Here is a 13,252-nt window from a genome sequence, read left to right as displayed (position 1 = left end):
TGTGTCAGCCGCTGTGTAAAGCACTTTCATTTAATTCCTACGGCAGCTTTGCGAGCTTGGTGTTAATATGTCCGTCGCACTGATGGAGAAACGGATCTCAGAGGATGTGGATCTGTATCCACATGTGTGTGACTTCACTCTGTTACACCATCTCTGTTTTACAGTGTGATGTCGTCTGTCCTCTAACTCTCCGTCTGCCACCACCTTCCTTTTCTGTGCTCGCAGCGCCTGGCGCCCGCCGGCCTCCGTCCACACTGAACCTGCCGCCGGTACCCGTCCCCTCTCCTCCCCCCGGCTGCCGTCACTCTAGCCTAGGTTTGAAGGGCCCAAGCTCTGAAGAGTAAATTCTACCTGGCCCTCCTGCTTCCAGTCTTAATCCGCCCCAGCCCTGTTTTCCTTAGAGCTGCAAACTGATCTCTGGAAAGTGCAGGCTGAGTTTCCCGACCTGCTCGCCTGCGCTCAGGGATGAGCTGCCGCCCTCCGCAGCTCGCTGTCTCCCTCTGCCTGTCTTTTCCTGCATCTCCTCCGTCCCGTCCTCTTCCTGCTGTGTCCTTCATTCCCACACGTTATCTCTCTTTAACTCCTGCTTCTTCAAGTCCTGCTTAAATGTCCCTTCCTTAAACCCTAGGGACTTCCCTGCCATTCCCTGGCACCGCTTAAACTTGAAAATATGAGTCTTACCGCATCCTTTTCTTTCTTGCACTGGGACATCTGTAGTTACACGTGACGACTCGCCCAGTGTTCCGCACTGAACTGTGTCCTCCCTGAGGGCAGGGACAAAGTCTGCTTCGTTAAACAACTGCTCAATCTCTAGCTTCGAGCACGGTGACGGTTACACAGCAGGCACTCAGATCTGTGTCGACTGGTTCACAGACACATAACTGAAGATGCCCGAAGCCGTGCATCTTGATGGTTGCCCTTTCTTAGTCCTCGCGTTCTGATTTCACTTGCTGCTCGGGAACGAACCTGCGTTCGGAGCAGTTTTGTCCCAGTGGCTTTTGGTTGGCTTTATCGCTGATGGTCACTTTCCGCCATTCAGACGCTGTACCGTGATGCACTTGGTTTTCCAAACTTCTGTGTCAGACCAGCCACGATACAAGAAAAGACTGAGTTTCAGGACATGTGAGCCCTCTCTGTTTGTCCTGAGCCTGGGTGGGTGGGAGAGGAAAAGCGAGGGCTCCCCTGACAGGCTGCAGGTTCCTGGCCCGATGGCGCAGAGGCGTGAACGCTCCAGAGCCTCCGACCTCAGCTGTGACGCCCCCAGAACCCAGGCCCCGGGTTCAGCTCCCTCACAGCCCTGGCCACTCCTGCCTGATGTCTCTGCCCAAAGTTGCTTTGGAAGGAGAAGCTTTCTCTCCAGTGGTTTATCATCTCAGGAGCCTTCCCAGCCTTGGTCATGGGCACTGGCCCATCAGAGTCCACGGACAGGGCCGTGTGCCCGGGTCTGTGGGGATCACGCCTTCTGCACACTGGGGCTTCCGTGTGCAGGCGGACACCGGCTGGGAGACTTGTCTGTCTGTGACCATCCCAAGCGTCGCCGCTGACACGACTTCTTTCTCTCTTGTGAATCCACAGTTGGTCCTGTTCGGAGTTGGACCTGAACGAGATTCGCCTGATAGTTTACCAGGACTGTGAAAGGAGAGGCAGACAAGTCTTGTTTGACTCTAAAGCTGTTCACAAGATCGAGGAGGTGGCAGCTCAGGTAGGAAATGCGGGTTTGCTTTCCTCCTTTTTGTTTGTTGGTCCGTTGCCTGCTCCTTGGGCTGAACCGCACAGCGCCGTCAGTGGCTCGGAGGACACACGGGCAGAGGCCCCTCCGCCCACCCCATTTGCGTTCTTACTAATATACACGGGTGAGACTGTTAGCAAGTCATCGTGCAGACGCTAAGCATCGTGCTTTAGACGTTACCGGAAGCGAATTTGCTGGTAAGTTGCAATCCAGTAGGACTTTGATGCCAAGCGTGTGCCGTCAATGGGAAAACTGAGAATGCTAAAATTCATGAAGCGTTTGCCTGAAGGGAAGGTCTGGTATTACCCATAGATAGTAAGAGGTGATACATAGCACCGGGTTAGACAAAACTGGAGCGCTTTCCTTGCCACGGGGCTGCAGGGTGCTGACATGCACTGTCGTCTGCAAAAGGGCCTGCAACCCAAGCCTGTTTGACCAAGGAAGTTTTATTTCCTTTTTATAGCGGAGGGCGGTGTGGGGGTAGTAGTGGTGGTGATGATGACGGTGGTGATGGTAGAGGTGAGGGTGGTGGTGGTGATGGAGATGATGGTGATGGAAGTGATGGTGGTGGTGATGGTGATGGAGGTGTTGGTGGTGATGGAGGTGATGATAGTGAAGGAGGTGATGGTGGAGGGGATGGTGGTGGTGATGGTGATGGAGGTGTTGGTGGTGATGGAGGTGATGATAGTGAAGGAGGTGATGGTGGAGGGGATGGTGGTGGTGATGGTGATGGAGGTGTTGGTGGTGATGGAGGTGATGATAGAGATGGAGGTGATGGTGGAGGGGATGGTGATGGAAGTGATGGTGGTGGTGATGGTGATGGAGGTGTTGGTGGTGATGGAGGTGATGATAGTGATAGAGGTGATGGTGGAGGGGATGGTGATGGAAGTGATGGAGGTGATGGTGATGGAGGTGATGTGATGGTGGTGGTCGTAGTGCTGGTGGTGGTGGTATGGGCCGTGGGGGTCTGAGGGTGGGTAAAGTGGGGACAGAGCAGCTCTTGACCCCTCGGAGCCAGAATGGGAAAGGTAGAGTGATGTGTCCAGGCAGGAGCAGGGTCTAGTCCTCCCTGGGAGTCTTCAGGGTGGCCATCCAGTGTACTTCTGACTTGTCGCCTTTCAGCAGTTATTCAGATGTCTACAACTTAAATAAATCCCTTTGTGTTCCTTCTTTTCATGTTCGGTAACCTGAAACCTGTACTGACCGAATCCTGGCAGTTTAGAGAACGTGCAGCTAAGTAGCTGAATAGTTTATGTCAGGGTCTCGGTCTCGTCAGGGCTGAGGTCTCGTCCTGCTTCTGATACGGTCGTTTCTGCAGGAAGGAAGTGTCTGGTTAAAGGCGGTTTAGCTGTACGGATCCCGTGGTGCTTTCACGTGGAAGCCGGCCAGGTGGCTAATCATTACAGCCGTTGCTGGGCTTGTTAGGTGGGTGGCTGGAGCAGGGGGGATGAGAAATCTCTCGGTGATTCAGTGAAGGCTTCCATGGTAGATTGGTATTAGTTCAGGTGAGCCAGCACTCGGCCCTTTGTTTGGTGGACCGCACACGGCGTCCCCCTGTTTTCCCACATCACTTCCTGTCTCCCCAAGGCCTTGCACAGATGGTGTAGTTGCACACCCACGCTCCGTCACTAGGGTTCCTGATGGTGGCAGCAGGTGGAGGGAAAAAATTCTCACCTGGTTGCAAAAATAACCGGAATCCTGTCTGTAGGAGCAATGATGACCCCGGAGTCTGGAACAGACGCTTCCTGGGATGGACGCACTCATTTCCTCACAGAGGCAGCTGGGCCCGGGGAGGCTTGGAAACTGCCCAAGGCTGCAGAGGGAGTCCAGCGGGGGCTCTGCTCACTGTACCAGGAGCTGTCGCCAGTTGTGGATGGCGCGGCCAGTGGGCCCAGCAGTGTGGGGCGGGTGTGGACCGCGTGTCACTCCGGGCCCTGCAGGGCCGTGGATCGCCATCCCGCCCGCGACCGCTGGGGGCAGGCTTCCCGTTCCCCTTCTGTTCTTCCCCCATCTTCAGCCCCCCCACCCCATGGGCAGGCACGAAATGTCAGGAGTCAGCAGCAGGCACGTGACTGCAGGCGTTTGCATTCGACCATCAGTGTGACTGTCACACTGGGGATTAGATAAGCTGCACTTGCATTCATGTTTTTCCAAGCAAATCTACGCACAAAAAAGCGAAGAAGACTCAGGATAGAAACAACGTATCACGGAGGGTACAGGCTGCTTCCGTAGGGAGTAATGTACCTTGGCCTAGGAGGAAGGGAAACGTGAGTGAAGGTGTATCCTTATGCCTCTGTGTCACTGTCATAAAAATCTGCCATGAACTCCATGTAGGGAACGTGTAGTAGCTAATCCTCTACAAGCCGTGACCTTTGAAGGCCGTGTTGCCTCACATGCTGTGTAATCACAGCAGCCCCTGTTCCAGCATTTTGTCCTCATCTTTCACAAGCTTGACCTCATGACTTTCTCTAAAGCCGTGCGGGGGGAGGTGTGTCATTAAAGCACATGCTGGTCTTTCCAAATGAATAAATACTTCTGCCTTCTCAATTCCGTTTGCTTGGGGAAAATTTAACTTTGAAGCAATGTCTGTATCCTCATCAATTTTATAGATTATGACTCTACATAGTACTAAAAAACCCTCTAACAACCAGAACAGAGGTCAGATTTCATCGATGATTTTAGAATATGAATTAAAACGTCAGGTGTTCTTGGGGACTTCGCTGGTGGTCCAGTGGTTAGGACTCTACGCTTCCAGTTCAGGGTGCCTGGGTTCAACCTCCGGTCAGGGAACTAAGATCCTGCAAGCCGTGCGGCCAAAATAATAATAATAATAATAAAATAAAGAGAATAGTCTTAATACATAACCCACCACCTCTGTCACCCTTCTCAGCATCTTCCTCTTCCAAATGTTATAGACTCACAGGAGCCACTCTTTGTCCTCGTTAAAAAGAAAACAACAACACCCTGGTTTTTCTATGCAGCTGAGGCTCAACAGAACAGAACGATGTGAGAAAGGGGCCCCCAGTGAGCGTGTGCTGGGGAGCCTGGTACGCTCAGCGGTGGCGGTGTGTTTACCCTCCTCTCCCTGTTCACCCAGAAAACGGAGGACGTCCCCATGAAAACGCCAGCCAAGTGCTGTCAAGGAGGTGGCAGCGGCAGCCTCTCTTCCCACGGCTCTTCCGGGGGATCTTTACCACATGCCAAGGAGCAGCTTCCAAAGTACCAGGTACAACCACCCTTGCGTGCGGAATACCCCGTAGGCTGAAGCCATTTACTGACATTTCTCCTCGGGGATAATGGCTGCTTGAGGGCCCCGTCCCTGGGATAGGAGACTAAGTATCCAGAACCCTGCTCAGTACTCGGTGATGGCCTCTATGGGAAGAGAATCTAAAAAGAGGGTATATGTGTATAACGTGTAACGTACAGCAGAAACTAACACACCACTGTACATCAACTCCACTCCAATAAAAATAGAACAAACAAATAAACAAAACCCCAAAACGGGCTCTTAGGTGTTTCAGGCCAGTGCTGTGCTCACACTTTGGCTTTATCTCTTGATAAAAACTATAACGGAGCAGCAGGGATCCAGTGAAACACACGCCGAATGAAGAGAAATATTGCAAAGGAGGTAAACCCTCCTGTTTTGCTTCCTTGCTGGTCAGAACCAGATTAATGCACATGTGTTTTCCAGTTTTTTTTCTAAGAGCTCTGAGGATTCTGGGGATGAATATTGTCATCCTGAGAAAATAGCACTTGCCAGTAGAAGGAAGAAAGCCTTGTATAGGAGCAGATGGAAAGGCAAGACCTAACTGGAGTGTGAAGTGTGAAGGGCTGGTATATTGAGAAATGTTGGCCAGCTGGGCGCAAGGAAAGAGGTTTCATAAATATTGAATAGCAGAAGGGTACTACCTGATGGAGGATATATGAGTGTTTATTTTTATTTTCGGAGCTATGAGGAATTTTGTCTACCGTGTTGCTGACACAGCAAAGCCAGGGAGGTGTATACCAGCAGCCACAGGTGTATAGAACGTTGTTTGTTTCACGGTTGGGATCGCTGCTGTACGTCTGCCCTTATTCCACAGAGCTGCCGGCTCTCAAAGCAGTATGTGGGTACAACAGCATAGGGTGAAATTTTCAGCGAGTTGAGAATTGCAGTTGGCACGTGGACCTTGTACCCCAAGAAAAAGCAGGTTCAGAAATGGAGGTGATGGGTGGAAGTTATTCACAAAGAAGGTGAAAGCCTGTTAGTTTCTGTCTGCAGGAAGCGAGAAGAGGTTGGTAGCAGGCTCGTTAAATCAGGCGGATAGGTGTCTGCTCCTCTTTCCTCCTTTGCAAGCAGGTGTAAGTAGGTGTGTATATGTGTGTCCGTGTGTGTGGACATATGCGTGTATGTGTGTGGATTTGGAGTTGAAAGGCTGACGGCCATGGTCTTGCTTGGGTAGAAAGCGAGGCAGCAGACAGTCTGGCTGGTGGCCTGGGTCACAGGAGATGGAGGTACGGTTTCGGTCAGGCCGTGCGGGTGTCGTGCGCACTGGTTTGGTTGACACTCACATCCATCCTCAGTGTGTGTCACCATCACTTACAGTGGGAGCTGAGCATCCTGTATCCAAACGCATGCACCTGTGTGTCATCATATGTTCACAGTACGCACAGTGTTACGTCATGTGAGTGAGGGCGTTTGGCTTCCAGCCGCCTGAGCTCCAGGGGAGTCCGGGCCCCGAGATGAAGGTGTATGGGGGTTCCCGTCGGGAATAACTGGAATCACAGCAGCGGTTGAGGACGCAGACAGTGACCCTGTACAAGGGATGACTTGAGAAGGTAGAGATTTAAAAAGGAGAGCAGGGCTTCCCTGGTGGTGCAGTGGTTGAGAGTCCACCTGCCGATGCAGGGGACGCGGGTTCGTGCCCCAGTCCGGGAAGATCCCACGTGCCGCGGAGCGGCTGGGCCCGTGAGCCCTGGCCGCTGAGCCTGCGCGTCCGGAGCCTTTGCTCCGCAACGGGAGAGGCCACAACAGTGAGAGGCCCGCGTACCGCAAAAAAATAAATAAAAATAAAAAATAAAAGGGAGAGCAAGATGTGAGGGTGATCTGGCTGCGACATCTGTCACCCCATTGATCGCCAGGGTTGATTCGGCCGATCGGGCTGGCTAGGCAGGAGTCCCCTTCCTCCCTCACCGTTCCAGGTGTGTCCCTCCTGAAGCTGCGCGCTTGGTCGGAGAGGACGACCTTCCCCGATAGAGGAGGACCGTTCTTCGGTCAGGGGTATACAAGTAGCTGCGCTCCCCTGCTAGAACCTGCAGACAAGCTGTCAAGGTCCATTTGTAGGAGAACGTAGGGTAGTCGAGCTTCCAAGACTCCAGACACATCCAAATGAGGTGCTGCACGTGGCAGTCTGCCTTTCTAAAAAAAATAAAAAGTAATTTAAAAAATATAAAAAGGAGAGCAATTATGTGCATCAGATACCGTGAGACGTTTAATAAAGCCAACTGGGAAGCGCCCATTGGCTGTGACAGGAGCCGTTTGAATAGCGGGGGATGGGGGAAGGTGCCGTCCACCCTCTGCGGTGATAAAGGCGACGCCGAAGACTGGTCAGAAGCTAGGGGGTCAAAAAATTTTTAAATGTTTCAGTCAAACTTTGGGGTGACCAGATTGTCCGTTATCTTTTGGACCCACAAAACCCTGCCCACACCGATTGGCATTTTTGTTCCACACGTTGATTTTGGTTGGATAACCCTGAGCTATATTTCATTTCAGGATGTGTTCTCAGTATCAAGAGGAGTTACTCTGCCTCTTCCGTCGCTTAATCTTTCTATTTAGACTTTGTAAATGGGGACGATGAAAGTCATTGTTTCTCATAACCAGATTAAAAGTGAACTCTGGTAAAGCGCTTGCATCCTGTACGAGGATATAGTGTATAAAGAAGAAATCGTGAACATTAGTGATAATTTGGGGAAAAGAGTAGGCAGTCATCATTGTAGATTAAGATTGTAAAATGATCAGTTGCTGCTTTGAGAAATGGTTCTAATCACCAACAAAATTGCACGTTATTTTCTGTCGTGTTGTACTCGACACGATTTTGGTTTCTTGCACGTCTGGTAGTACACGCGCCCCGCCTCTGATGTCAACATGCTTGGGGAGATGATGTTCGGCTCGGTCGCCATGAGCTACAAAGGCTCCACCCTGAAGATTCACTACATACGGTGAGTTCCGTCCACTGCTCGTGAGACGTGGCTTGGGGATGATGACTCCATTCAAACATGCGCAAAACTGTTATGCAGTAAAATAATGATCTAAACTTTGTCATCTCGTATTTGCTAGCGCTTGATACCTTTTGCATATCTTTAGCAGTTAAAATAGTCTGACATTTTCTACATCACTCTGACCTTGAATCAGCTTAGCAGGACAAAATCCTAAGCTTTAGCTAAGTACTGTAAGTGAAAAATGTGTACCAAAGCATTTTGAGTATCTGCTAGGTTAGTAATAGCAATACTTTTAATCAGAGTTATTCAGATATTTTAAGTTTAAAGTTTAAAGTCAGAATTTCACAAATTTTCCATTTTCAGATTAAAGTTTGTCATGATTTTTTCCTTGTATTGAGATACATATTTTTTCAAATTATTGAACGCATGCCGAGTTTTATTTTTGTTTCTAGGGAATGGTGTCTAGAATAAAAGTTTCTGCAAAAAGCAGAATGTGACGACATTAAAGAACACGTTCCTTATCTGCATGTCAGAATAGAATTTAACTCGCTGGATGCACAAGCTCTACGATGTGTGAAAGGAAGCCTTTTCCCAATCCTGCACTTATAACCTTCTGTCTGTTCATCTGTGCCACATGGCAGGTGGAAAATATACCCTGAGAAAAAAACAAACTTCTGCTTTGCAATATTTCTGCTAAGCGAAGTTTGTTCATCTGAAATATTTGCTCCAAGGAAAATGGCCCTGGCAATGTCTCCATAGCTCTCTCTCAGGGTTTTAACATTCTTGGGATTTTAAAATGATAAAATTAGAAAAAAATCTAGACACCCCATTGATACAGTGATTTGAAAAATGCACGTCTCATTTTCTGTAAAATAAGATATAGAAATGAATAAAAGCTTGAGAAAAAGTTAAAAAAAAACCCAAACAACAAAAAAAACCCCATGCATCTCTCCCTCTTCTGTCCGTTTGTTTTTTCTCCAGTTCTCCTCCACAGCTGATGGTTAGTAAAGTCTTCTCCGCCAGAATGGGCAGCTTCTGTGGGAGTACAAATAAGTAAGTGCGGGATTTTCCCCCTCCCCTCCCCATCCCCCCAATTTTCCAAGTGGCTGTTTCTGGGTAGAGTCATTCTTTGAGGGCCATAAGGCTTTTTGAGGTAAGAAGCAGGATGAGTGCACATTAACAAAGGGGTTTTCAAGGTGGCCTTTGTCCAATACATAGTGAGTATGAAGAGGCCTTGGACCTTAGCAGGTGGCCTTGAAGACAAGTGATGGTCTACATACATATATTGGGGGTCTTCACCTGTTAACCCACTCCGTTCCTACTGCCAGTCACCATGTTCTCATTCCCTGGAAAATGAAAAGTGAAGGGGAAAAGGATATTATTTCATCTTATAAAAAAAAAATCTCGGGAATTCCCTGGCGGTCCAGTGGTTGGGACTCTGCGCTTCCACTGCCAAGGCCCGGGTGTGATCCCTGGTCGGGGAACTAAGATCCCACACGTGGCACGGCCAAAACCAAAACCAAAGCAAAACAAAACTAAACAAAAAAATCTCACCTGTCAGTCTGCTCGTTTATTTATTTCTGAAGGAAGGAGGCACAGGGTGAGTTTCCCAAGCTGAGAGGCACCTGAATGGCAGGAGGGATCGTCTGTCTGAGCCATCCGTGTAAACTCTGTGGTCGGTGAGGACTCGGGCCAGGCAATATTTTGATTTTCACTCCCGAGTTTTTGTTTGTTTGTTTGTTTTTTGGTTTTTTTTGTGGTACGCGGGCCTCTCACTATTGTGGGCTCTCCCGTTGCGGAGCACAGGCTCCGGACGCGCAGGCTCAGCGGCCATGGCTCACGGGCCCAGCTGCTCTGCGGCATGTGGGATCTTCCCGGACCGGGGCACGAACCCGTGTCCCCTGCATCGGCAGGCGGACTCTCAACCACTGCGCCACCAGGGAAGCCCACTCCCGAGTTTTTTTCCCCCTCTTAATTTTACACTTCTGTGTAGACTAAGAATACTTAAATGTCTAACTTAACTCTTAGTCTGGCACAATTGTTCGTATATTTTGAATTTTTCAAGCAGAAATATTTCACATCTTTTTTGAATAAAACAACAGAACATTTATTACACTTGGGTAAGTTTGGAAGAAATGTTTATTGTAAATTAAAGGGGTATTCTTAGGGGTCAAATGAAGGCTGTTATTTTTTTACAGTCCTAGGAAATTAAAAGTATGTTCCTCTTCAAATTTGGGTACCTTTGAGTAAGTCTGCTTACTTTTCAACAGAATAATGAATTTACCTTTTTGAGCATTTAACACTGGATTGTCATGACTTAAGCCAGTATAGGAATTGATATTTTTTTGTGAGGTATTATTTTTCTGACCCTTGATATTACCTGAACATTTATTATACTAACTCCCTCTAATAAAATATCAAGCTCAGATTTAAGTAAAAATTATTTTGGCTTCATTATGCTATATTATCCTCGAAATCTTTATTTCATTTGTTAACAAATACAATAAATTATTGAAAGCTGCTTCTCTCACGTGTGTTTATGAGTAATTCTAACTTTTCAGAAGTTGTGAAATCAGACTCCTGTAAGAATCATACTTTCTGTTATATGCTCCTCCTGAAAAAGGTTGCTGAATTGCTCGTGGATGTTAACTAAGAGTTAAAATGAATTTCATTTTGAGGGTTTATGTAAAATTACCCTTGAAATGAATAGCCATATCCTAGGTATCAGTCACCAGAGGAAGATTTTAGAATTCGGTGTCCCTCATTACGTAATACTGTGAAATTGTTTGGAGTGTGTCATTTAGTTCTGTAGGTTGAACTACCTCCCAAAGCCTCTCTTGTCTTTTCCTGCAACAAATTCCCCTAAAGTTTAAGTCTCTTCGGTAGATGTGAGACTTTATTAATTCATAAAGAAAAGTTGTCTGTTAGCAAACAGCTTTGTTCGTCCCCTGATGTTTTTCTCCTCTCTCTCCCTTCCTTCCCTCTCTGGACTCAGCTTGCAAGACAGCTTCGAATACATCAACCAAGATCCTAACCTGGGGAAACTGAACACAAATCAGAATAACCTGGGTCCCTGTCGTACTGGAAGTACCCTAGGTAAACTCCGCCACGTAAGCGGGGTCTTGCTTTCCGGGTCCCGCTGTCGTGGGTGTCCGTTTTGCTTTCTTTGAGTTTGTGGTGTTGTTTTGCTGTGGCATTATCTTTAATCTGCGTTTATTTCTGTGTGTGTACTTTGTCCGCCCCCGTGTGTGTCTCCGCCCCAGGTGCGCTGCAGGGAGGCGGCAGCAAACTGCCCCCGGGGGCGGCTGAAGGAGGACCGCTCCGGCTCAGCCGCAGTGCCTCTTTCTTTGCAGGTTTGTGTGGAATGCTGAGTATGGTACGACCTGCACACGTTAGTAACTCCTGGGCAGGTTCTTAGAAACAAATCTGTTGGGCGCCTCTCTAGAAATCCAAGGGGCTCGTGAGATGTTTAGTTCCATGTGCTGCCGAGCGCCTGGCGTTCTGAAACCTCCACCCCAGAACGCCTGTTGGAAGCGTCTCTGCTAATACCCCCGCGGCGTAAGCCGGTTTGGATCGAAATGAGCCCTTCGTGTTTCTAAGAGGATAACATCTTCCGATTTTCCTCGGCCTCTTCCGCTGCCGTGAACTGTTTCTCTTTGCCGTGGCATCTTTGATCCATTTTTCACCTGCACCTTTACCTGCACTGTGTCTTCAAAAGTCACTCTAACAAGAGCATGGAAGACCGGCCTCTCCCTCCCCCTCTCCCTCCCCCTCTCCCTCTCTCTGTCCGTAGCATTTAAGTAGTTCAAATGTACTTTCCAGCTTCTTTACAGGTGTAGCCACCTCCATCTCTGGGTAGGTACATCCTGAGACCGGCCTGGCCGTCTAGCCGAGGCTGCCAAATGTCTGCCGCAGGCTGGCGTGATGAACTAGTGTGGGAGCCTTCATTGCTAACGTTAGGGGTTGTGTTTACCGCAGACGGTATTCTGCATTCTGCTTTTCACCGTAGCCGAACTATGCTAGGCACCCTATTTAACTGACTGACACCCTCCTGCCTACTTCCAGGTGAGGATAACACGTTTATATACTCTCCTTAAAATTGTGAAAATAAACATGCTTCACAAAATAGCTGGCAAGAAGGGTTTTTTAAATTCCTGAAATGGTTTTCAAGCCTTTCTCTTCTCGAGGTTGCCTGTAGTTACTGCTGAAACTGATTATAAAGCATTTTGAAAGTCCTTATTAATATTTTGCAGTATTTCAGTACATTGAAACTACTGAGATACTTAAATGCTATCTAACTACTACTAATGAGGAAAATGGCTGGAAGTATCTGCTCGAGGATGTCTGCTCGTCGTATGAAGTGTCCTCACAGCTGATGACTCGGCTCCTTTTAGAGGCGAGAGGCCCTCGGAAGAGCCTCTGTAGTGCTGCCAGGGGACAGGCACGGGCAGGTGGTCGCTGGCCTCTGCCCCCTCCTTCCCCCGTCTTTTCTGAACTGCATTCTGCTTTCCCGTCCCTCCCTGTGTGTCCTCGTGCGGTCACCGCCAGCAGGCGTAAAGCGAGTGCAGGCGGTCTGAGCAGCCCGCCTCTGCGAGCCCCGTGACCAGGTCTCCTTGCTTCCTGCAGTGCACAGCACTCCGGTCGACATGCCGAGCAGAGGGCAGAGCGAAGACAGGGACAGCGGCATCGCCCGCTCAGGTACGTGCTTTCCTCTTGCCGGCCGCCCGTGGAGCGAGCCCTCCCTCTGAGATCTGGGTGTGACGTGCACGGGGACGGCTCCTGCGAGACGAACGTACGTCGAGCAGCGTCCCGCCAAAAAGAGGGGAGCCTCCTTGAGCCAGTGGTCCTGGGACCTGCTGGGTCCTGAGCATCCAACCAGGGGAAGGATAGTGTGCATGGGAATCTCTCTGGCTGTGACCATGGGGGCTGTCCGGTGACCTGCTTCTGTCCTGGAGTTGTGATGTTCTAGATTTTGTCTCCTGTACCCCTTCTCTCCTCATGGCAAGTTGTGACTGACCAGGGTTCTGGGCCTCCTTGAGCAATAGAAATAGACTAGAGGCCAGACGAGAAATTGAGGCAAGGCTTTATTGGGGCCCCTGCTGCACCATGAGGGAAGGAGAGCAAAGGACAGGTTCCCTTGCTGGCTCGCTCCCTGAGCGGGGATGAGCTAGCTCCTTACAAGGCGTGAGGGCAGGGGTGTGTCCAGGAGTCAGGCCAGAGGGGCGGCTTCGGTGTTCTGCCCGCCCCTTAGGTGGTGCTGAGTGCAGACGGCGTGTGCAGCACCCTGCTTTTGCTCCTGAACCCCTGTTTTTGCTCCAGCCTCTT

At 49.4% G+C, this 13,252-nt stretch overlaps 1 protein-coding gene across 8 annotated transcripts in view; it reads left to right on the top strand.

Moving 5' to 3' along the window:
- The window catches only part of FNIP2 (folliculin interacting protein 2), a 125,534-nt gene that overhangs the window by 57,475 nt on the left and 54,807 nt on the right, over window positions 1–13,252 (top strand). For 4 of the 8 annotated variants that reach the window (XM_032632042.1, XM_032632047.1, XM_032632041.1 and 1 more), the window contains exons 2-8: window positions 1,576–1,702; window positions 4,827–4,955; window positions 7,827–7,927; window positions 8,909–8,980; window positions 10,923–11,023; window positions 11,191–11,280; window positions 12,554–12,625. In XM_032632042.1, coding sequence (XP_032487933.1) covers window positions 1,576–1,702; window positions 4,827–4,955; window positions 7,827–7,927; window positions 8,909–8,980; window positions 10,923–11,023; window positions 11,191–11,280; window positions 12,554–12,625 — 692 coding nt within the window. The remainder of the gene's footprint in view (window positions 1–1,575; window positions 1,703–4,826; window positions 4,956–7,826; window positions 7,928–8,908; window positions 8,981–10,922; window positions 11,024–11,190; window positions 11,281–12,553; window positions 12,626–13,252) is intronic. The other 4 variants (XM_032632048.1, XM_032632046.1, XM_032632045.1 and 1 more) reach the window with 2 other exon arrangements.

Source organism: Phocoena sinus, chromosome 5, assembly GCF_008692025.1.
Source record: "Phocoena sinus isolate mPhoSin1 chromosome 5, mPhoSin1.pri, whole genome shotgun sequence".
Classification (NCBI taxonomy): domain Eukaryota; kingdom Metazoa; phylum Chordata; class Mammalia; order Artiodactyla; family Phocoenidae; genus Phocoena; species Phocoena sinus.
Note: the sequence above shows the minus strand (reverse complement) of the source record. Positions and strands in the feature narration are given on the sequence as shown.